A 25368-nucleotide genomic window follows, 5' to 3' on the forward strand; every position below is an offset into this window, starting at 1 on the left:
GAAACTGCTTTGTGGTATCTGTAGGAGTGAAGTCTCATCTTGTGTTGTGACCTGTGGTTGGCATGCCCTGAACCCCTTGTGCAGGGATGTAGTGTATGTTCAGTGCAGAAACAATCAATGTCTTTTAGCAATGTTTAACTCCAAGTTCTGTCTCTTTGCCAGTCACCCAAAACTGGAAAATAAACTTAAATATATCCATGTTTTGATTCTGAGGTACTTCTCAGTATTTCCATTATATTTGTAAATGGTTGTCATAGTTCTGTAGGAAGGCTGTGTCTTGGTGCGCTTGCACTTAGCTGTGCAGGTCACTGGTCCCTGTGTGTCACTAGGAAGCACTGACAAAAATGTCTTCAAAAGCATGGCTTGTGAGAACTGTCTTCTGGGTCACATCCCTGTGCTGGAGATGCTGGAGATTGCCCTGTCCTGTACCATTATATGTGGTTATTATGGACCATTCCTGAATTTTCTACTGCAGATGTGAAATGTAGTATGGGGAACTCGTAAAGCTCCTTCTCAAGCTGCTGCCTGGCCTTTGTGTGTGCTTCCATCATGAGTAACTTCACCTTGCTCACTGTGAGTATTCAGTCTTTTGTCAAGGGCCATCACTTTTATATCAGTGTTGTCTCTGATCTGTTGTGCCTCTGGATTGGGAAACTGCATGGATAAGTCTGTCTTAACCTAGCGAAAAAGATTAATTTTAACTTTTTGGGATAGCATCCTCAGGTTTATTTTGCAGCCATGTGGGTAGTTAGCTAGTATTTAATAATAATAAATAAAGGCACGTTTAGAACAAATCCCCCCCTAGTTAAGAATTCGCAACTGAAGAAATTCAAAATAAATTGAGTATTGATTTGCACAATGAAATAACCCAGGAAAACATTCATTGTGGGCTGAAGCTAATTCTGTTAGAATAAACAAGGCTGATTGTGAAATAAATATTAAATAAAGTATCTCATTAAGTTCCGCAGTTTTGCAAAAGCTGTTGCCACGGGGAGGAAGAACCTGGCGTGGATGATTGTTTGTTTACTGCAGCTGTCAGTCATGGCAGGGGAGAGTGTGGTGCATCAGTTTGTGGAGTAGCCACTAGTAACCAGGTCATCCCACTTAAATGTCAGGCTTCTTGCTGGAAAATGTGTGAAATTACATAAAAATTCTTTCCGTCTTCTTAGCACATCTCTCACAATATTTCTCGTTTTGCTTGATGACATCAGTTCTTGGAGATACAGAGGAAGATTTTAAAAATATCTCCTGGGCAATGCTGGGTGATGCTTAGCTAATGAATTTATTGATGTCTGCCTGATACTCTGGAGAGTTGATCCATTTCTCGTTCTTCCTCTGATGCAGTTTTTGAGTCATTAATCTCTTTATGGCTGCTCCTGTATTTTGTGTATAGATTGAGTTTTATCATCCATTATAAGGTCTTTGGGATAGAACTTCTGTCTGTTACTCCCCACTTTCTACAGTGAAAAATCTGCAGTTTTGTACAGTCTGTAGGTGTTACTGTAATTGAGTAACCAGTCCCGTGACTTGGGTGGGAATAGCCATTAGTAGTTTTGGGGAAACACAGTCTCCTTAATTTCATTGCAAATCCATTTATGTAATTCACAGTTTCTTCTAGAAATTGCATCTTTTGTACTTTGAAGGCAAGACAATTGAATTCTGCATCTCTCTTGTGTTTATAGGCAAGATCCTTCTGAACTTTGTTTCTTGGTTGCCTCCATGCATAAAATTGAGATAACCTCAGAGGGCTGCCTTGAATATTCATCAGTGATTTATTGTATGCCACTGAAGAAAAGTGTTACCAGCAATGCTAATGAAGTTTATTCCTCAGCCCCTCTGCTGCACATTTATTGGTATTTCAAAGATCTGCAGTTTCCACAGTGAGCTCTAGCAAACTCTTGACTGGACTTAGCCTGTAGATGACACTAACAACTTTGATTTATGTGGGGCTTTCCCTTTGGAGGAGCTCCAAAGAATTTTATAAACTGCAATGCAAGCCATAGTGTAAATATTGCCTTAGCAGCCACCAGCTATCAGGGAGGTGCTGTGTGATGGATGTTGTAGTGCAGCTGGATGTGAGGGGTTAGCAAGGAAAAAAAGGAATTCTGCAAGTGTTGGAGGTGAGTGACATAAGAAGAGAAGTAAGAAAAGAAGCAGCCACTACCTGAATTCTGATTTTTATCTTTGACATGATTGATTCTTATAGATCAAGTGACTCTCACGCGAAAAGTGGCATTTTTGTCGCAGCCTCATGATGCTGTGGTACTGGTTCAGTTGAAGTTGAGCAGAACAAGCCCTCCTAGCAACCAGGGTTTTCTTTTCATGCAGAGGATGTGTGTTTCTGGATGTCTTAATTCAAATACTGGGGTGCAGCAATGTGTTTTCAGTGGTTCCTCAGGCTGGTGTGGTTGGCTCTGATGTCCTCCTCTTGCAGAGGCAAAAGGCACAGTTGCTTGGAGTTTGCTCTGTGTATGATCCAAAAGACTTGAACACATACCCTCTTTACTATTAAGCTGATGTCCCATTAACTCTAAATCCTTTTAGAAAGTGTAAATAACTTTTCTAAGGAATTTAATTTCTAAGGAATAAAAATTCTAAGGATGTTGCCTTAGAATTTATTGCGTTCAGTTGGGTTTGTTCACTGAATGGTATAGCCTTGGCTTTTCCCTCTGAATCATAGGTGCCCAACTTGCATTGTCTAAATAACATTGTTATTTTAGGTCCCAGACGCCATCATTGGAGAGAGATAGCAGAGTCAGAAGTGAGTCATTCTGGTTAATTCCTCAAAGGTGGGTAAGATAAAACAGTACCACCATGTATGATATAATCTGCCAGACCAGTTAGTGTTCTAATGGAACAAGGCACAGGGCTCAAACTGTCAGATCACTTAATAATAAAGGAGTGGTCCAGCTTTTCTGTCCCATGCAGGAGCATCTCTTTTAGAAAGGTTTTGAGCACTTTCAACTCTGGTAGCTGAGTGCTGCAGCTTCAAGGGCTCAGAAGTAGTAGATGGAAGTCCAGAAACCAGATAGCACAAATGAGTAGCTAGCCCTAGAAGCTGTGATTGGAACAGTTGGAGAAGAAATGCATGGCTGCTAAGTGTGCTCTTGTTCTGTGTCCTGAACAACCAGCCAGCTGTAGCCAAACAAAAAATGGCAAGAGCAGAGGTCAGCCCAATAGTGACAGTGTGGATGCTGATTTTGGGCTGATCCCAGCCACCTGGGGATCAAAAGAATTGTAGCAATGATATTGTTCTTTATAATTTTGCCAAAACACTCTTTGCTTCAGAGAATTCTGAGCCTGTTGGCCAGGTTAGATGATTGTAAAAGCTTGATTTTCTTAGAAAACAGGGCTAAAGTGTGTATAATGCTTTGAGGAGCAGGGAGCTTGTTGAATTCAGATGCTTGTTTGGCAGTGTTCATCCGAAGATTGCCTGGCATGGAGTAGAGATTGCACTGTATCATGTTTAGACTTGGTGTGGGCAAAAGAGTATTTCTTTTGGAGCACCTGATGGAGACCTCAGCAGTCAATAGAGCAGAGTTTGTGGCTTGGCTTTCTGCCTGGCTATAGGCTTGCAGCCATCTTTGCAGCAAAAACAAAACTCAAAGTGTAATTATAGCCTGGTGGATGAATTTATATTTTTGTTATATTCTGTGGCTGGGACTATTTTAAAGCCTCAGTGTCCAGGATTCTGGTCTTTCTAGATATTTAGTTCTGTATTTTCCTAGGCCATACCATTAAATATATGTATATTGATAACAGTCAATGAGTGCATTAATGTTTAATTCAGTACATTTTTCAGTTTTAGGATCCCATTCATCCACATTGCTGTAATCGATTCCTTCTGAAAATGCTGTGGTAATTAGAGGAGAGAATGATTTGCAAGCAGTGCTGTGACATGTGTAACCAACCTGTCTTGTTTTGAGCCTTTCATTACCTTAGCTTATGACTATAATTGTGTACCATCTCAAGGAGGAGTGTGAACTTTTCATTTGCATGTTAATGGCACTTTGTCTGGGAAGGTGCTACAGGGATTCAAGCAGTGCTATGCAGATAAAGTAACGTGCCCAGTAAGCAAACAATTTTGATGGTTAGTGGTTCAGACGTTGGTAATAATAAGGGTCTTTTTTCTTCTGATACAGCACATGCATCTTTCAAATGAGCAAGACAATAGGTATGGTTTAGAAAGAGAATTGTTACAGTGAACTCCTTCCTGTAATCAGCATCAATCTGTTCTAAGGGAAGAAGAAAGTGCTTATAACTTGTGTGCCCTTTTGAAAGGGAGAATGCATTAATTGAGTCTTCATATGTGTTGTGATACATAGAAATACGTTGGGAAAAGCTGTGTGCTGAAACTCACTGCCTTTCTCATGTGTGAGATGTGAAGCTTGTTTGGCATTTGAAGGCTTTGTCCAAGGCTCTGACATTTTACTTTCCAGCTTGTAGTTTTAAAAAGGAACATCTGTGATTTTATCTTAAGCCTGAAGTGGGTCCCAGTGTGCCTCAGTGTGGGATTGAGGTTGTTTGTCCTCTTGCAAAGAACAGGCTCATAATGGCTATTTTGGTTGTTCCTGGGAAAGTAGACACTCCATCACACTTCTGCTTTTGCGTGGGAAGGGCTCCCTCTGAAGGCACAGAAATCCCTGTAAATATCAAAAATGCATCTTGTGTCACATTTCAAATCCTTCATAATTCCCTAATCTCTTGCTGTTTGCAAGAAACCCAAGCCACATGCTTTCATCTTACCATCACCTCTCAGCCTGATGGATCCAAGAGGAATTGCCATTTGCTGTAGGTCAGACCTGGAGGAAAATGAGTAATATGGGCATAACAGCTTAACATTTCCATTTAGGAACAGTTGGATGAGCCTCAAGAGGGGAGACCCGCTGCTTTAGATTAAGAGTGACCACTCAAGTGAGGTTCCTTCTGCCTCCTGCCACTGTATGTTGCTGCAGCATCCCGTGGTCCATCATTGCATCCACTGTAGCTGTCAATGGCAAAATGCAGTTTCCACCTGTCAGAGCTCAGTGCTTTCTGGTGGGTGACTACAGGTTGTGATCATTAAGAGGCTGGGAAAGGCCAGATAACAGCAGTATTTTTGTGCAGGGGAAAGCTCCATGAGTGTTTTCAAGGAGACCTGACCAGCTGAGAGGGAGAGCATGGTAGACAGCCCTGCTTTTGCTTTAAGGATAATTAGTGGGATGTAGGCTGGCTGTAAAATGAATGTGAAAAGTAATAACAAGGAGTTGGAGCCATAGAAAGAAGAAAAACTGGAAACCCTGGAGATACAAATTGGGCAAATTGTATTTTAACAGCACCTTCTTTTTTTCATGTGTGTGTGGAGATGCCAGTGATCCAAAATGAGATCTGTCGAGGCTAGGGAGGTACAATTGCAATAACTGAGATCCTGAGATGTGAGAGGATGCTGGGTTGGATTAATCCTGAAGGGACTTTTCTCTCTCTTTTTTTTTTTTTTTTTTAAAGGCTTTGCTGCTGTACTTCTGCAGGAAATAACTCTCTTGCCTACTGAAAGTAAACCAGTTTTTCATGTGAATGATCTGTGTGAACAGCAAAGGTGCAGGTTGGTGAGGCTTTGGTTGGGAAGAGTAAGGCTGTACTGTGAGAAAAGGGAGGAGAGGGTTTAAGCGAAGCTGGGTGGTGTCTGTTTTAAGTGGAAATCTGAAATCTTCTTAGGTAAGTATCAGCTACTTGAGAACTGCATCAGCCAGTTCTGTTGCTGCACATAGAACATTAAATCAGGATAGACAGTATTTCTGTTTGAGGCTGGGGACAGAGGCACTAGTGTCTGGGAGAGAATTTGGACAGTTGCAGAGCAATTGGATGTAGCCTGTCTGCCTGGAGAAATGGTGAAGACCCCAGGAAAGGCTGGGCCATCATGGATGGCCTGTCTTCCAGTGCCTAGGAGTGAGTGGGAAGAGAAGGTAGAAGAAAGTATTATCTTGTCTATTGTGGTAGCTATGGCTTTTATACAAAACTTAGTTAAAAGGGAAAATTTCCTGAGTGTGGTATAAAAATAATTCCCACAGAAAAACACCAGCCCTATTACAACTTCCTTGAGAGACAAAGACAAAAATGCACATAGAGAGCATGATAGAGGAAGGTGGTAAAGAGAGATAGCATGGTAGAGGAAGGTGGATATTGAGACTGCAGAATGAAAAGATTCTCATCAAGGATAGTAAAGAAAAGCAAAGCAGAGTTGGAGACACCAGCAGGGAAAGAGGCTGGAGAGGTAAAATAGTTCAACAAAGATAATATGAGGCATAGGTCTGGTTTACATGAAGTTATTTCTGAGTTTCTCTCTTTGAACAAGTTACCTGATCTGTTACTTTTTCCCCTTTTTGCCTCTGTGTACAAAGTGCTCAAAGATGGACAATAATTCTTAGTAAGTAATTTTTCTATAGTACAGAATATAGTCAAGCTATCAGCCCCAAATTCAAGTTTTATCATGATACAGGCTTGAAGTGACTGTTAATGATGAGGAAAGGGGAATATGTACATACTGTTTACGAACAACTTGCTCTCCTTTAAAATTGAAAGGATGTACAAGAGGGTAGGTGTGAGGTGGAAAGTGCGCTCGCAGTAGTTAAATGTTGAGTGAAGCTTTTGACTTCTTACTCCAACATTTTAAAAATGCCACAGGCTACTTTCAGTGTGATAGACTGAAAAGATATATTCTCTCAAAGCACAACTCACATATTGTTGGAACCCATAAAACCTTCTGTACAATCTGGTATAGAGAAAACTCTTGTCATGCACATGGAGATAGCAACAAGGAGAAAATAACAAAACAGAGAGGAAGAGTCCAATAAGTGTGTAAAGCAGAGACACCACCCATATAAGGTTTGCAACACTTCTCTGGTGCTCTTACATAACCCAGCTAATGTTTGACTTCATTTCGTGTTCAGCGTTGGCTGTTGCAGTGAAAGAAGTAATAATTTACTTTTATTCTATATTACATATTTAATAATGGCTTCCTAATTCCTATGTGCTTATCACTACCTGGCTCTGGATCTGTCCATGAGTGTATCTGTGTTGAGGGTGGAGGGAATGATATTTGTAACCATGCTGAGACTTTATTTTGCTGGCTTTGGGGCAGATGTGAGTGGACACAGACCTGCTCCAAAAAACATGCACTGACTTCTTAAAAAACATTTGCTGACTGCTTAAGTGTAATAAATATACAAAAAAACCCCCCAACAAAACAACAACAACAACAAACCCAAGCACAGTGCTTTCTGTGTGACCCCCATTATGTGCAACTCTTGTATTGTACCTGGGAACTCGCACTTGGTGCTTGTCCAATGTTGTGGGAAGGGAGAGAAGAGGTTATCAGTTGCCAAGAAAAGAGACACAAATGAGTTTCAGGAAGTGCTTGGAACTGCTGACTGTAACTTCAAGCAGTATGTGAGGCTCCTGCTGAGTAGCATCAATAGGGCTGTGAACCAAAGCATGGAGTTAGCAAGCCCACAATCAAAACTTGTATCTCTCCAGTGGAGGTGAAGTTCCTCTCTCCAAATGCTACATATACTTTTTTGGATGTGGAACACTTGGCTTTGCCCCAAGCCCACCTACATTGCTATGCCAAAACCATACTCAAACCTATCCACTTGCCTTGCACCACAAATGGGATACTTGACCTTTTAATGCCTAATATTCCCTGGTTGTCATGGGCTCTTTGGTGCTTTTGACAGTGGACCAAAAGCCTATTTGTGACTTACGAAGTGACTTACAAATGCATGTTCTGTTACAGGTGGATGTGTGAGCTGGGGCTATAGTGACTGTTGTTCAGGCTGGCACTGGAACCTGATTTATGCTTAGGGTTTGAATTCAGATTCTCAGATTCCCAGATCCAACACACAGTCTTGCCAACGTATGCACCCCCTTTGCAATTTTAAAAACTGAGGGTGTTTTAACTTTTGGCAGAGATAACCTCGTGGCTTTTATCTCTGCAGGTAGCTGGCAGGTGTCATTCCAGAGTTAGGGACAGTTTTTTGCCATTTGTTTTTCCCATCTTCCCCTCTGGGCAGCATTTTCCCTGCCCTTTTCTGCTGTGCTTGGCAGGAATGCTCCTCTCCGCAGTGCGGCTGGCTGGGCTCATGCCTTGGTGCTCCAGCAGCATCTGCCTAGACATCCTTAGCCCAGATTCATCCTCTGTTCTTCCTGTTTCCCCTTTCTTTTCAACCTATAAATCTTATTTCTTCCTTTTATAATCAAACCTAAAATTGCCTCCTGGTTTCTGTAAAAACACCTTTTTTTTTTTTTTTTTTTCTTTTTAAACCTAGATTTTTACAGCTGTAACATGTTTCTGTTCACCATCATCTGTAGCAATTGAGAGTACTGCCAGCTAAGCAAATATTCCAGTCCAGATGAGGCCAGTTTTACAAGCCTTGTTACCCTGCCTGGGTTCTTTACCACCACAGCAGCTTCTCTTTTGCTTTCTGTCATACATGTATCCAGTAGTTCAAGTTGCCTCAATTTCAGTTGTTCTGCACATGACAATTGCACAGACACTGAGGAGCTTAGGCTACAAGGGAGCAGCAGCACACGTTAAGAGGGATTTTTTTTTTTCCTTTGGAGTGAAGCTAAATGGATTGGAGGAGAGAGTATTTTGAAAAGGTGGTTCAAAGCTGAAATTCTTATGTTCTTGCTGGAGTTCGCTGACTGCAGTAAAATTGTGCAAGTCATTGTAATCCCTCTGTTTTCAGAGGGAAAACTAGGGACTTCTTATAAATCTGCTTTTAAAATTAAGACTTAAGATAATGCTGTTGTTCAAGATCCTTGCACAGAGCTTTGCAGGATGGGTGGATTTGGGCTTGCAGTGCCATTTCAGGGCAGTGCTGATCACTGCTGCCTTGCAAAGAATAAAGTCTAAAGTGCCATATAGCACCTGTCCTGCAAGCAGTCAGCCAAACATCTTCTTATATGCTGACTTATGGTTTTGGTCTTCACCTCTTTTACCTGCTAAGAGGATAAATATGCACCAAAATAGGAAAAAAACCCCTATTCTGTTCTCTGGATATTCAATTTCAGTCACGTGTAGTACAGAAATACATACAGAAGGAAAGAAATATAGAGCTTCTACAGAAGTCTTGTCTTTGCTTTACACAGGCTCTGTTAGACATGAAATCTCTTTAGAACTCATGACAATTTGCTGTGCAATAGGAGCTGTTGTTGGTACGCTGCTTTATACTTGGTGGGAACATGCTGTGCTGGAGGGCAGCAAGGCTGTGCTTGTGTTTGAGCGGATAGATGGCAAACTGAAACACAATGTGAGGGAATTCTTTATTTCCCTAAATAAAAATGCCTTATGTTGAGTTTTGAATTACAAGCCATATTTTTGGGTAGACTGCCCATTTTGTTAAAGAACAAATGGTGCTAGTCCAAATAGTTTTGTGCAAAATTGGGAAAATGCAAGGGATGAACAAATGTGAAATGTGCCTTACCCCCATAAGCACAGTCTGTCTGCCTCATACCATCTTAGTTGTCAAGCTCTATCCTAAAGGAAAATGTTTGAATAAATATGTAATTGAGAAGCTGAAAATGCAGTCTTTTTTGTGACTGAAACACTTTTCTTCCTGTATTGTGTGTCACGATCTTGAACACCTGAGTGTTACTAGCTGCTGCCTTGAGACTACTACAAGGTCTCCTAGTCAGGATGGAAAATATTTGCTCTGTCATATCCTTTCAACTTAAGGCTGTAGAACTGTGTGGTGTCCAAAAGTGGCAGCCTGTTCTTCTGTAATACCCAATGAGAACTACTCTTGCTTGGGTTTGGTTTTTTCAGTTTCCTTTTTTCTTTTGCAGCACGCCTTCGAATTCCCCTTTGGCCCATGCTCTCTCCCTTGCCCATTCCTTCCCACCACCACGGACATGCGCAGCAATCCAGAAACACTGTGGATCCTGAACTGAGGGTGCTGATTGTGCCAGCCAGCAACCCTTGCGGGGAGGGCATGCTGCAGGAGCAGTGTGATGAGGTGTCTGGCTGGAATCCTCCATGGAAAAATCATGTTTTCTGTGTAGTTGGCTTATTGGATGGGTGAAAGAGCCGAGTTCTTCTGTCCCTTGGCTTGTGATTGCATTCTCAGTAGCTTCAGTAACCTGAATGCTCCATCTCCTTGGTGTGGGTGAGGGTTAATGCATGAGCCTTGCAATGCAATTCAGTGTTGCAGCTGAAGTTATTGTGAGAATCTATTTATCTCGTACTTGATACAAAGTGACCTCCTTTTGTACTTGCCACCTGGAAATGAAGGTGGGCGTCTCACCCCCGGTCCTGCCGGCACAGCCTGGTCACGGAGAAAGGACAATGATGACTTGCCTTCCTTCTGCCTCATATCCAAAAGATGAAGGATCTAAATTAGTTATCCATGTGTTATCTCATTACCTTGAACTAATTTGTATGGGCATCCCTGATGCTGGATGAGGTTTGTGCAGGAGCATGGTTTTCCTGTTGCTATGAAGGTTCTGCAGTGCAAACGCACTGAGGCTTTGGGAGGACGTGGGCCTCGGTGTACATGCATGGTCAGTGTTGGAGTGCAGTGGTGCAGCTTGGTACACAGCTGCTTTTTCAGGAAGATAAGGGAAAGAGCTTGTGGCTTTCCTTAGAGAAGGGGCTGCTTTCCAGCCAGCTGCCCATCTGTGGTGGTGCAATCTTTTGCTCCCCCCAAGCAATCACAGTGGATGGGGGTGTTGGAAAAAACCTAACCCGCAGAGGAGCACTGCTTGCCATACTGTACAACAAACATTATTCCTTAGGGTCGTCTTGTTCCTTCTAGACAAGAGTATTGCATTGAAGTCTAGGAGTGGAGAGCAATTTGCAGGAGGGGAAGGGCTGGAGATAAACCGATGAACTAAAACCTGCTAATGAAATGAGTGATGTAAATCTGCTGTGGGGATATCCTCAGCTTCCCAGATTTTGAGCATGTTGCCAAAGACAAAAGGCAGTGTGACTGGAAGGAACAGGCTCTCTGGGGACCTGCCTTTGAAGTTACAGCCAAATTATTTCCCTATATTTAGAAAATGTACTGTAATGAAACATGTGTGATGTTGGTCATGCAGGCAGGGTGCAAGGTGCTTTGGATTGCCTGGGTGGGAGCAAACGCTGGGGTGTCTTTGCTGCTGTTAACCTGTCTGGCAGATCAAAACTCACACGAACATCCATGGTTTTGGTTTGCTTTGAGAACACAGGAAAACACACCCGTTGTTGGATGTGGCAAGAAATGGTACGGTGATGCTGAGTGTGGTAGCAGAGGAGGGGGCTCACACTGCTGCCAGCTTCTCCTGGCCATGCTGTGCTGGCAGCCTCTCCTGGGGGCTGGTGGCTGAACCCTCGTGGAGCTGAGACCCCCTTGCAGCTAGTTCAGGCTCCCTTTGGCAGGCAAGAAGTCACCACATCCAAGAGCACGTGATTTTCATTACCCGCGCCTGAATGTCTGCTGGGGCTGAATTGCCTGGATCCCCCAGAGCTGCTCAGTAAGAAACAGCAAACATTTTCCCTGGGAAGGAGCAGCTGTTTATATATAGTGTGCAGTGGGTTCATGAGTGATTATTAGGAAAACATTGCTTTCCAGTCATAAAAAAGGGCATTTTTGTTGTTTCCTTTCCTCTAAAACAGGCAAGTTGGAGAGTAAGGGATTTTCATTTGCCATGACAACCGATGAAACTGCCAAGCCATGTGATATCTTTATCCTTCCTATGATGATATCTTTTTTTAAAAAAAAAATTTAAGGCCATGTTGCTAACAGTTGGGAAACATCAGGTGTTGTTTGCTTTTCTCATGTAGATTAGTCAGGATTTAATTTGCATGTTTTTATTTAAGAGCTGTGGAAAGCTGGGGGGATATTGATATTTCCATGATTTATGGTAAGGATGGTATCTTAGTTCAGAATTGCTGTATTGTACTGAAGTTTTCCCCTCCTCTGCCCCTCTCCCCCTTTGAGACCGGACCACTCAGCACTGTTTCCCACAGGACACAAATTATTGTGGGACCCATCAATGCTGCTGAGCAGTGATGAGGCTCAGAGCCTTGGAGATGTTGGTTTACACAGGATACAAATGGCTTAGAGACTTTATAAGCCAATAAATCTTTTCCTGTTCTTATGCTGGGGCAAGGTTTTGCAAAGACAGAAAGTGTGAGGGATGTGACTCTTGATGCTTGGTCCATGTAAGAGCTTCCCTTGGCTCTAGGTCTGAGCACTCCACACTAACTGAGAGCCTGGTGGTGGTGTTGCTGTCAGCAAAGCTGAGTGCCAGCATTTATCCTCTCTTTTAAAAATTGCTGTCTTCTATTTAGGAATTTCCTCGGGATGCCAAATATAGATTCAACACAACAAAAAAAGCCCCACAAGCTCAAAGCTCAACCCCAAAAGCTGCTCTGTTGCTAAGGAATAAAAATAGATGGTCACAAACAGTGTGCTGACGTGCCAAGTGGTGTCCCCATGACCGTGCAGCTGCGAGTGCCAAGGTCCCTGTCCCAGTGGCTGCACACCTCACAGTGGCATCAGTGTCTACAAAGGACTGGCTGCTGCTTGCTTTAAGTAAGCAAGAGGAAGTAACTTTCTGTTTCCTAATCTTAGTCCCAAAGAGGTAAAAACTTCAGAGGGCTGCTGCCAGGAGATAATAGTAGTACAGAAAAAAACCTAATTTTGTGTGCTAATATCTGTAATACAGCAGTGTCTGTACTGAGGAGTCCTGAGAGATGGGAAGAGATTTTTTGAACAAAAGCACCATTGTTTGGGAGATCCTGGGCTGTCACAGAGTTGCTGGTCATTTATGACATCAGAAGGGTGAATATTGGTGCCGCAGAAGCTGCGGTTGTGCCTTCACCTTCTCTCCAAATGCAGATCTTTTTCTGCAGATCTCTGCAATAATTTATTAACCCATGTGGCTGGAGATGGGCAGTAGCTGAGCCGGGTGTAGAGGTGTGCAGAGGTGGAGACATGATTTATCTGGGCTGGAGAGCTGCTGTGGCCAATGCCATCCTTTAATGTGTGTGTGCATGCACATGCAGTGCTTAGTTTTGTGGGGCCCTGCCTGCTTAGTCCTCAAGGTACTGCTTGCTGCATCAGCTCTAAACAATAAATCTCGACGACCTTGGAACACAACTTTTAAAATAATGTTTTCACATTTCGCACTTCTAGGTGAGATGTTTGACTAAGGTCCCTGCAGTAGCAGGAGGCCTGGAGCAGAAAGCTTCTGCTAAAGAGCTGCCTTTTTGTGTTTGAGGATTTGTTTTAGTGCCAAATTTACCCTGTGCATTTTCTTGAGTTGCAGCTGGTCCAAGGCTGAGATGAGGTTTTAACAGCAGATAGCTGCCCTAGAAGACTAACCGTACATTTGCAGTGGTTTGGGGTAAATAAAAAGTACTGTAACCACCTGAAAGTATAAGGGGAGCTGAAAATAGGCTGTGTGTTAGTGTGTGAGCTAAAATGTAACCAAAACATGAATACTGTTCCTTACCTTCTAAAGAGACCTGTGATAGCCTTATAAAAATCTTACTTGGGAGCCATCATATGATGTTACTGTTATTGAGATGCTCAAGATAGTAAACATACTTCTTTACAAAATTAAATTCTGTAACCCAGGCCATAAAGTCTAATTCTGCTGTCCCACCCTCAGGTTTTTTTCCCCATCTGGACTGGGTCCTTCCTGCAGCTGTCTGGAGCAAGCAGGGTTGGAAGCTTTCCCTTTGGAAACATCTTCTTAAGCCAGTCCTGAAGCTACACCCAGTTCTCTATTGTTTCTACTTTCTTCCCTCTCTGAACAATTTGTTTTCGTGTAACATCTGCTGCTCTGGCAGATACAGTTAAAACTGTACAGCAGTGTTTCTTTGCAGAAATGCAAAGAATATTCCCTGCCAGCTCAGTCACTTGCCAGGCAGGATGGTTGATCCCAACGGAGGGATTTCCATCAGATGAGACCATTTTTAGAGGGGAGCACTTCTTATAGGGCACATACAATGCTTGAGCTGGTAGCGTAGTTCCATTAGGAAGCTGAAGCATTATGAGCATGCCTGGTACAGGTAAAATGTGCTTACCATGTGGAAATAGGAGGTGGTAAACTGAGGACCACTGGAGCAATAAACAGCCTAGGAATAGATCAGAACTTATCACCCCAAACTTGACTTTAGTGGCAGACAGGGCCCCCTGGTTTGGGATTCCAAGCTCGTCTTTGGCGGCAAAAGCCTGTAACATTCAACTGTATTTTATTCCTTCTATCCTATCCTTTCATGTTCAAAAACACTGTCACTTCTAGATAGGAGATCTTCTCTTAAAAGGTGTAACAGAGGTAGAAATCCTTCTGAAGTGCAAACCTGCTGTGGCAAAGTGCTGTCTGTCCTATTGTGGTAGCCCAGGTATGATGCACAGCTTACATGTGGCTCACTTACCATGTTGCATGTGTGCTCCTGAAGAGGGAGCCTCCAGCTGAAACACCGGGTCACTTCTTTATTTCCTTGTGTTAGTTGAAAAATAACCACAACAAAGAACTCTTTTATCTTAACAATCCACCTCTGGAGTAGTAGGTTGCTCTTGAAAGTTTTGCCTGGGAGTTACAGCCACCTTCTTGAGGTGCCAGGAAGAAGCTGCCCCTGTAACCCAAATGCAAATGACTGACTGAAGATGGGTTGCTTGAACTTGGCAAATTATTGCCCTGATAATTTTGTGTTTGTTCCTGGATAAAGTTCCTCTAAGCAATTGTCTTGGGGAGGCTGCTTCACTGCACCTCACACTGTAACAAAATGTATGAGAGGAGCTGGTTAGGGATTGAGCTCCTCTCATTGAAGTTTATTGCAGAATCCTAGAGTGGCTTGGGTTGGAAGAGACCTTAAAGATCACTTGGTTCCATGTCCCCTGTTACAGGCAGGGAACCTTCCTCTAGATCAGATTACTCAGAGTCTCATGCAACTTGTCCTCAAACACTTCCAGGGATGATTTTCAGAAGTCCCTTCCAACCCAAACTATTGTATGGATCTATGATTTTTATCTTTCTTCTCTTTCTCTTCCTCTGCTGCTGGTATTGGTAATTTATTCCTATTACAATATTTAAATGACATATTTTTAATATATATATTAAATATTCAAATACATATTACTTTATATATAAAATTGTATTTTGGAATATATTTATATAGTCTATTTTTTTTTTTTTTTTTTTTTTTTTTTGCTACTCCAGGACACTGTTGATTTGGCACAGCCTGGCATGGCATTGACATGGCATGGTACCAAGCACAGCTCAGACCTCAGACACCTGCAAGTGCAATTAGCTGAGGTTTAATTACTTATTACTTCTAATGGGTTTGATGGAGAAGTGCTATAAATCCCAGTAAGTCACAAGCTTACTTAAGCAGAAGTGAAGAGATGGAAATAATGGCTTATTTTTTCAATTAGAAAGCATTCTTGCTAAACAAAACCTTATTGGATTTTTTTTTTTTTTTGTTCATTCCACAGACTCTGACACAATGAAAACAAGATGGTCAACAGCAGTAAGACATGTCACTGCAGTTAAAACTCAAGAAAATTTTCTTGGATAGTCTGGGTTATGAAAGTGTGTCTAAAGCACATATTCATATTTCACAATACATTTATGATTATGTCACTGCTAAATGGCATAGTTTCACTTGTGCTAATTCTGCACTTGCAACCCCATTTGAGTCATGATGTTCCTGTAAATACTTTATTGAAATTCTTGGGTTATGATAGCTTTTCTCGTATATTCTCAAAAATGATGGTGTCAAGCTGTCTGATCTTCCAAGTTTTTAGCAGAACCTTGTCACCCAGTTTCAAAACTTTTCCACGTATGATCATGATGCCACTCAAACCCCAGCCAGCTCAGCAAAGTAATGCATCAGGAGACTTCTTTGATTTTTTTGTGTTTGACATGCAATGCACAAGCCTTTATTCTAAACCAAAGATTTGTTTCTCCCCTGGCTTTGCCTCCTTGCGAGGGGGGCAGCCTTCACTTCACTGCTTGGAGTTGCACTGTCCCCAGAAACCTCATGGGAGACACCTGGGGTTCAGCCTGATCCTGCACCTGATTTCTAAAGACACAAAATCTCACATAAGTTGCTGATGGATTTCCCCATTTTAGTGGGTCAGGTCTTGGTGTGGGAGCTTTAGTTCACCCAGAGAGCTGGACTCAATTAGCTTTCCTGGCTTTTCCATGCCAGATATGTTTCACTTACCTCTTGGCTGTAGTTTAAAAAATAATTACACACTTATTTTGGTGTTTTTTGTTTTTTACCCTTCGGGAAGAGGCTGTTGTTTTTGAGTGGATGAAACAGCATTTTTTGGCTGGATTTCTGGCAATGGATTTTTTTCCACACTTGGAAGTTAGCCTGTCTGCTGTGCTGGCTGTAAATGCTTCCACGCACAAAAACATGTTCCTGCAGAGTGTACAGCTTGGTGGTCGCAGGATGTGCTAAAATGTAGCCAAGACCAACGGAGTGTTGCTTTGCGCATGCAGTATTGTCCCCATCCCCAGGCATCTCTTAAAGTGTTAATATTACACCAACTTTTTTACAGTCAAAATCCAGATTTTGACAGTAAATGGAGTGTCAGGCTGTTCTCATGCTTCTGAAGATAGTATGTGTCCTGGGGGTGCTGGTATGTGGTCTGGTCAGACACCATTGAAGCATTGTGGCTGCACATGTCAGCACGTTTTTTGTTTAATCCTAAAGAAATTAATTTTCTATTTATCATTTTGTAACTACTGCATGTACCTCATTATTCCTACATAACACAGAAATCTGATTAGTTTATCTGTGCGAGGAGAATTATTATTATTATTATTATTATTATTATTATTATTATTATTATTATTATTATTATTACCAGTTCATTCCTCAGATGTGTGTGATGGAATATAACTTGCTGTCTGCATGTGATATTTAGCACTTCCATGGCCGTTCCTAACGCTGACGTGTACCAATGTTTCTGAGTGAGACAACTTTCTCTCCAAGAGGTGAGAAAGTTAGATGAGGACACTGCATCAGGCGAGCTGTCAGTTGCCTGATCTCTCACGAAGGGTCTTTGGCACTGAGATTCCCCAGGAGGTGTCCAACCCTAACACATCTTTCTACCATCCATCCAAAAAGGATTAATGATGTGTGTTAATGCAAAGTCCCCCAGAAGACTTCACTTAGAAGTGGAAAGCCTGGACACAAAACCTTTTCACTGTCAGGGGATGTCTGGAATGTGTGAAAATCCAAAGATTGTTCCTGAGTATGAGACCTGTAACCTCCAGTGTAAGCCAAGCAGGCAGATGGAGAGGGCAGTCTGTAGGCGCTGATGTCCAGCCGTGGGCTGGGGTGTCTTGTGTTCAGTGGGACCACCACAGCAGAGCATCCTGTCCTCTGGAGCTCTGGCTCCAGGCTCTTCTTTGGGATGATATTGGTGCTGCATTTACCTGCTTGTTCTTTGGGGAAGCAGCTGTAGTTGCTGGTCAGTGGATTCCTCTGTAGTACCTACACAAGCTCCTGGAGGCAAACTCATGTGAGAGCCACGACCTGAGCAAAGTAGTTCAATGAGCTGCAGATTTTCCATGGTGGCAAAAGGGGTTAGGGGAAGGCCTGTGTGGTCTGTATGGTCATTGACCCTTCAGCTTCAGCTTTCCTTTTATTTATAGAAATATATCTGTGGCATAAAACATGCATCTGATACATGACCACTTGTACTTACTCAACTTGCTTGGTTGGTGTAGGAGAAAAACCCTACACCAAGGGAAGCATTGAGGAGCATGAATCTCTCCATATAGCATAGGGCTGAGGTTTTCATAATCTGAAGTTTTTTTCCATATGCACTTTTTTAAATGTGTCTAGACTTTTGAATGATCAGCAGCTCATCAGCAGCCAATGTTGCACCATGCCAAGAGCATACATCCCATGAACTTGTAGTTTTGCCACCATCAGCACAGAGGCACGCATGATCCAGACTTTCTTGGGAATTAAGTCCCTCTTAATTTTTCTAATGTGAATGGAAGTGAAATTAAACCCTGTGGAGATGAGGAGTGAGGAAAGTGGGCAAGGAAGCAGCGGGAAATCGAGCCTGCTCATTTGCAGAGGGGTATGAGCTTGGCTGATGCTTGCTGAGCGCAGGAGCCTGCTTGGGTTGGCAGGTGCTTTGGTAATGAAAATTCTTTATCCTGAGTTACATAACGCAGCAGCATGTCCAGACCTGAATTCCCTGCAATTTTCTGGCCTGCGAGGAATAATTTTCTGCTTGAAATATTAGCCTTAGCTTTGAATTTTGTTGCTCATGTGCCGTACGCAATCAATATAATATCTGTATACATAACTGCTGCTGTTTGAACCTAGATGTTTGGGTAAATTTATTTTTGTTTATAGCTGTTGGGTGATGAAGAACAGAAAATACTTGTTTGTTGAGAACTATATAAATACATCAAAACCTGCCCTGGGCTACTGCTTAGACCCAGCAGGTGGAAAGGCAGATCCTTCTCTGTGCCTAATTGCAGCACTAGGTTGTGATGGGGTTTTGAGGTGGGATAGAGCTGAAGTGCAAATTATCAGCATTCCTGGCTTGATATAGTTTTGGTCTTAATCCTTAAATGGGGTGAAACCTTTGCAGCTGTGGATAATTTGGTTTTTGTTCTGTTTTGTTTTTCATCCAGCTCCTTACTGGGCAGAAAACTGGCTGGATGGCTGAGCCCAGAGAGAGGTGGTGAATGCAGTTACACCTAGCCGGCAGCTGGTCCCAAGTGCTGTTCCCAAAGGCTCAGTTCTGGGGACACTCACGTTTAATATCTTTATCATTGATCTGAGGGGATCAAGGCACCCTCAGTCAGGTGGCTGGTGGCAGTCAGGTGGATCACATCAAGTGGAGTGGGAATGTTGATCTCTTGGATGCCAGGAAGGCTCTGCAGAGGGATCTGGACAGGCTGGATCTGATCCTCTGTATGAGGTTTAACAAGGCAAAGTTGGGTCCTGCCCTTGGATCACAGCAACCCAGGCAGCATTACAGACTGGGGGCAGAGTGGCTGGGAAGCTGCCCAGTGGAAAAGGACCTGGGCATGCTGGTCAACAGCAGCTGAACATGAGCATGGGAAAAGCAGCCCACTTCCCTTTTCAGGTGTCTCCATGGGAGCAAGAACTTGTTTGTACAAGGTTGGGTGAGAGAAGGAGGGGTGAAAGTCCCTGGTCCCTGGACTTTTGCTTTGTGTGGATCTTGCCAGTCTTTTGGTTGATTTGGAATTAATAAGTGAAGAATATCGAAAGTATTTATTGCACTGTCTTGCCCAAATAGAGAAACACTGAGGTTCTGGAGCATGTCCTGAGAAGGGCAATGGAACTGATGTAGGGTCTGGAGCACAAGTCTGATGAAGAGTGGCTGAGGGAGCTGGGAGTGTTTACCCTGGAGAAAAAAAGACGCAGGGGGACCTTCTCATTCTACAACTGCCTGAAAGGAGGTTGTAGTGAAGTAGGGGTCAGTCTACTCTCTCATGTGAAAAGCAATAGGATGAGAGGAAGCATCAGGTTGCATCAGGGGAGAATTAGGTCGGGATGAGGAAAAATTTCTTCACTAAAAGGGTGATGAAGCACTGGAACAGGCTGCCCGTGAAGTGGTGGAGTCACCACCTCTGGAAGTGTTTGAAAAACATGTAGATGTGTCAGTTAGGGAGATGCTTTAGTGGTGGACTTGGCAATGTTGAACTTGGTGATCTTAGAGGTCTTTTCCAACCTTAATGATTCTATGAATCTGTGAAAACTACGTCTAAAACAAGTCCTGCTGTCCTTCAGCTGCATTCCCACTGATGGATCACCTCTCCAGGTGGAATCAAAGCCCTGCTTTGATTTATCCCTCCTGGCCTCTTGTTCTGTCCAGAGTGACCATGTGTGGGGTCGCATGATGGAGTGAAGCAGAGCAGTGACCCAAATAAAATAAAACCCCACAAAACTGATCCTGTGTATGAGGCTGGCAGGAACTGCCCACAGAGGCTGATTGGGATGCCAGCTGCATAAACTGCCTTGAGGAAAAACAGCTGTGAAACCAAATTTTCTGCCTTGGACTCTACTCCTGCTTCATCTCATGACAGGACATGTCTCTGTGCTGTAGTGTTTGTGATTTAAATGGGTGTGGTGAGGGGTGGCTGAGGCATGGACTGGCATCCAATCTCCTGCCCTCTCTGCAGGTTCTTGTCTCCTCCAGAGGGTGGTACAGGCAGCTGCATCCTGAACACTTGAATCCACTGCAGGGATGTGAGGCAGAGCCTTGTACCTACAAACACAAGAAAAGAGAGGAGAAGACAAAACCCAAACCCACACCAGAAATCGTAGAAAACAAAAACAAATAGAGAAGTTGTGCTCTGCATTTGTTTTGGGGTTTTTTGAAGCATATAATGCAATGTGCTGTATTGCTGAGATGCACATTCCCCACCTGTGGTAAGTGGGGTAGAGGGTGAGACACATCATCTCTGGGGAGAGGGGAGGGTGTTGTGAGCCTGAGTCAGAGCAAAGGTCACTTGGCTGCAAGGCTTGGCGTGCAGGAGGGGAGGATTTCATAACGTGGCCAGTGCGGTGTTTGTGTGTCCAGCACTGGCAGTGTGTGCACTCAGAGGGAGGAGCGCCAGCTGGGGTGACAGGGCAGCCATGGTCAGCTTCATCTGCCCACTCTGCACCACAAAACACTGCTCACTCTTCCTTGCTGCTTGCTTTGCTTTCTCCCTTCCCATGCCCTGACTTCTCCTATCTCTTCCGTTCTGGCATTTAATCTCATCATTGCATGATTTGTTTTATGGTCTTGGCTCGTCTGTCAGTTCCCGTTTGGGGTCATTATCACATATGATTAGTCCTAGAGCCTAATGAAGGGGATCAGACACAACTCTAGGCTATGTCTGAGCCATTTAGCATTTCTGACCTCCAAGATCTGCAGAGAAAGTTTATTTTTAAGCTTCCTAAGAAGATAAATTTGAATTTTGGATTGTTTAGGGTGAAAGTAATGGAACTGAAATCTCTCTGGGTGGAGCATGCCCTCTGGGGTATGAAGGATCCCAGGAATAATTATGCAGTGCTGCGTGAGTATCATTAGTCTTGAAATAGACTTTTGGTGGATGATCACGTTTTTCTGCATGGCAGAAGCTAGTGTGAAACCTTGAAACCTTATGTTAACATTTAGTCTTCATTTAAGAGCACTGTCAACGTGTGTTTAATGCTGCTTTTGTTATCCGGTCCCACTCTGGGAAAGCCAGTCACGAAGATATGGAAGGATTTTAACAAAGTGAGAGTCCCAGAAAATAAAAAGGGCACTTTTTTTGGGCTGTTTTTTAAGGTCCCACTCTTTCACTCTGCTAAGAGAGGAAGGATCTGCAAGGACTTGTGTGTTGGAGCAAGGTGAAGTTAGAGCATCTTCAGGACACCTCCAGCTGCTACTGTTTGGTGGCACTGTGCTGCACTGTGTCCCTGACCCGGGTGAAGTGACACGTCTTTGCAGTGACTCAGCTGTGTTCCTACTAACCATCTGCTGATGTGATGCAGCTCATTAGTCACTAATTGGTGTGGTTACCCTTTTTTTAGGCTGTTGGAAAGGCCAAGGGCCACATAGATGTGAAGCAGCTGAGTCAGTCTTCTACCTCTTTTGCCCTCAGGTCCACCAGACTCTTGGTGGTGGTTGGAGAGCTGTTTCAATGTTCTCTGCCAGGCAGAAACAGACTGTCTCAGCTTTATCTTGTACTCTCTGATTGTTTGAGTATAAGCCTGTCACAGCTGTTTGTGGGACTGGAGTCTGTAGCTGGAGCCTTCTGGTGTGTGTCACAAAGGAAGGACCTTTGGAGGCAGTGGGAGACAGCACCCTGACTTTGGACTGAGTGTTGGAAGCTGGTTTCTCCCAGCCTGCATTTCCTCCCTTCATCAGCTCTGTAAAAATCCTCTAAGCAATCTGGGGATTTACTGAGGATAGCACTTCTGTAATTCATTTTTTTCCCCCCCATTCCCTACGTATCTGCCCTGTACTTCTGCTACACTTACCATCCTTGACTCTATCACCTCATTCTTTACCTAATCTATAGATACTGGTGGGTTAGGTACTGATGTTTTGGTTTTGCCTTACACATCATCAGTTCAGATACAGTGTAAGTCTGTCTTTTCTGATGTCTTGAGGGCAGATCTTTGATCCCATGTATAATACTTAGATCCTCCTGGACATAGCTGATTTGGGCACTGTCCTTTGCTTCTTTGTCTCTGGGTTTTCTTTCTGCCTAAAATCTCCACCGGAGTCTCTTCTGGCTGTTGTTGCTTTCCTGGGAGGTTACAGACCCTTTCTCTGGGCTCTGTGTTGGCAGCACCCTTGGGAGCCCTGGAGATGGAGGTGTGGATGCTCATCCCTCATGACTTGCTCAGTTGCAGCAAATGCATTTGTCAGCAGCTCGGCTCTGCATTTGTCTGTTTGGTCCTTCCCATGCTGTGGGTGGTGTAGGAAGCCACGTGGAACTTTCCCCATGTAGACAACCCTGCTCATCTCCTGTGACATTGCTGAAATATCAGTCTCTGCATCCTGCTGAGGAGCTTGGATTTGGGGCATGGAGTATGCTGGATAATTCCTCAGCTTCTCTCTGTTCACTTCCCATTTGAGCAATCTAAAGATTCCTCACAAAACTAAAGAAAATTATCAGAGGAGTAATATTCCTAAGAGCATCTATTATTTCTTTTCTTCTAAAAACATCTCATACTTCAGCTAAACTGTTATCCCACTTTTCACTACACTTTTAGCACATGAGCTCTTCTTGTTTTTAAGGCAAGCAATGCTGTTCTTGTTTTAGAATGAAGTCCCCTACCTGTTCTGCCCTCATGCGTGCCCAAGCCCTGCTCTGTGCGCACCCAGTGTGCTCCTGGAGGCACTCATGGTGGGGTTTGGGATATTTCCCTCACAGGAGTCAGTTACATGATCCGCTCAGACAATGTGATAAAGTCCATGCTGTCCTTTGGAGCTGATGTAGTTAGAAGCAAAACAAACATTTGGGAACATCTAGGAATCAGTGTCTCAGGTTTGTGGAGCTCTGCTTGGAAAGCTGAAACTAGCATCCCTAACTTGTGGGCAGCCAGGTGAGACCGTATGAGAACCAGAAAGGGGCCAAGGTTTCACAGCAGCTGACTTTGACTACGTGGATGCCCCGGCTCAGAGTGAAAAGTGTTCTTCTCCCTTATCGAGGATCCACGTGTGTGCCAAGAGACCTTTGTTCTGAATATTTGGAGTAATAAAGTTCAGCCGGGATAAAAGGGCATGTCCCCACTGGCTTGGTTCACACAGCATTGTGCTCTCTGTCTCTCTTGCAGCTGCGTAAATGAGTATGGAAGATTATGACTTCCTCTTCAAAATTGTTTTAATCGGCAACGCCGGGGTGGGGAAGACCTGCTTAGTCCGTCGCTTCACTCAGGTAAGGCTGGCTACCTCTTGGATTGTAGAATGTTGGGATGGGAACAGCACTGGCATGGGAGTGTGGAGCCTTCAGCTCTGCACTGAGGGCTCTGCCAGTGTCACAGCTCCAAAGCATTTTGTTGCTCACACCCTTGATGGATGCATCACATACAGTGACATACTGGCACAAGCAGTGCATCTGTATCTAATGCTGCACCTGGCCCTGTTCTGGAGTTTGTGTTGGAGAAACCTCATTCCTCTCTGAAGGTGGAAAGTCCCCTCTGAAAGCCACTGGGACAATTCTTCCTGTTTTAGTGGTGTTCTGGACCAGTTATAAGACCAACACATCTCCCGGTCTCCTCCCCAACCTTTGCCGCACAAAGCGCTCTCTGTTATTTGTCATTAGTAAAGAAAATAATCTGGGTCCTGAGCTGTCAGTCCAGTGTCTTTTTTTTGTGTCAGAATAGCCTCTGTGATCCACAGCAAGGAAAGACTTTGCATGATGCATCATAAAGCACAAGTTGTAGTGTTTTGGACTCTCCACTAGGAATTATCAGCAATTTTATCCTTCACTGTTAATTTTAGTTTTGAAGTTATAGTGATTTTAGATGCTCTCCAAAAACATGTGGCAGCCAGTGGCAATAAAGCTAGTCATACCCGAAAGGTTTACAGCAAAAATCTCTGGCAACTTCTGCTGCTTGTTCTTTGGCAGTACAGCTATTGTAGGGGATGGATGTGCCCCAAAGTCAACATGACTTGGTAGACCAGAAATCAAGAAGTTCTCATTTGTTTTGCTGCTGCTCCTTTCTGATGATGCTGCAATCAAATACCACCAGCATTGTGCTGTCCCTTGCCATTGCTGTGGCACTGGTGATGGCTGGCACTACTGTGCTTTGCTCCTGAAATGCTGTGCAGAGATGGTGAGAGCTGCCAGAAATGCCTATTGGTGCCACAGGGTGCTGTGGAGGGAGAAAGGAAGGCATGAGGTTGCAAGTGCATCTCATCCCACACAGATGTTCACACATCTTTCAATGCATTGGGAAGTAGGGTGGAAGGTCTTTACACTTCCCCTGCTTCTTCCAACTGTACAGAAGGGCTTTCCTTCCCTCTCTTTTTTCCTCTTTTTTCTTTTCCTATGCTCCTACTTCTGAAGTCGATGACTTACTGCATAATTAGAGATGTAAAAGGCAGACAAAACACAGTTTGAATTTATGGTAACCTTCATGCTGGGGAAATGTCACACTCTAAAGGTGCTGGAAGTGTCATGGGAAGGGGACATCAGATGAATAGTTTTGAAGATGGAAAAGGGTGAGGATTGGCACCCAGTGAGACTTTTGTCTTATTGTAGAAATAAGTTTAATCAAAACTCTTGTTTTCTTCCAGGGGCTTTTCCCACCAGGGCAAGGAGCCACGATTGGGGTTGACTTTATGATTAAAACTGTGGAGATAAACGGTGAAAAAGTAAAGGTAGGAGTCTGATGATTTAAAATCTAAATTAATGTGGCTGTACCATAGCTGAGGTTTCTTGCTGCAGCCCTTCCACTGCTGGAAGACACTCAAGGAAGGTCAGGGCTGTCTAGCAAGGCTTGGGCAATGCAGGGTCTAACAATCTGTGTGCCCCCTCCACCATTACTGTCAGGATTGTAAAACTGAACCTGCTGGAGGGGAGACAATGGAACAGGGAGACCATGCAAAATTCCTGTCCTTGCTTAGGAGACAGTGAGGTCATGCCTAGCTTGAGGAAGCCCAAAGAAGCATTTCAGTGCAGCCTCTGCTCACTGTGCTTCTGTCAAGCAGAAATTTGTTGCGTTCCCAGTGAGATGTGCTTGAGGAAAGTCTTCTCCTGTGAGCTCCCAAGATGGCCATTGGGGAGAACAGACATCTGGACTTGGGTAGTTCTGCACAATGGAGGCTCATCTTCCACTTCTGCCGAGTTATGGATTTGGGAGAAGCCGAGCTGACCACAGTACTTGTGTTTCAGCAAACAGGT

The 25368-nt window shown here is 43.6% G+C and overlaps 1 protein-coding gene across 1 annotated transcript in view; it reads left to right on the forward strand.

The window, feature by feature from the left end:
- The window catches only part of RAB30 (RAB30, member RAS oncogene family), a 52496-nt gene that overhangs the window by 8049 nt on the left and 19079 nt on the right, over positions 1 to 25368 (forward strand). The window contains exons 2-3 of the mRNA XM_038131177.1: positions 23297 to 23397; positions 24762 to 24845. Of these exons, the coding sequence (XP_037987105.1) occupies positions 23305 to 23397; positions 24762 to 24845 (177 nt within the window). The 5' untranslated portion in view covers positions 23297 to 23304. The remainder of the gene's footprint in view (positions 1 to 23296; positions 23398 to 24761; positions 24846 to 25368) is intronic.

Source organism: Motacilla alba, chromosome 1 (genome assembly GCF_015832195.1).
Source record: "Motacilla alba alba isolate MOTALB_02 chromosome 1, Motacilla_alba_V1.0_pri, whole genome shotgun sequence".
Lineage (NCBI taxonomy): Eukaryota > Metazoa > Chordata > Aves > Passeriformes > Motacillidae > Motacilla > Motacilla alba.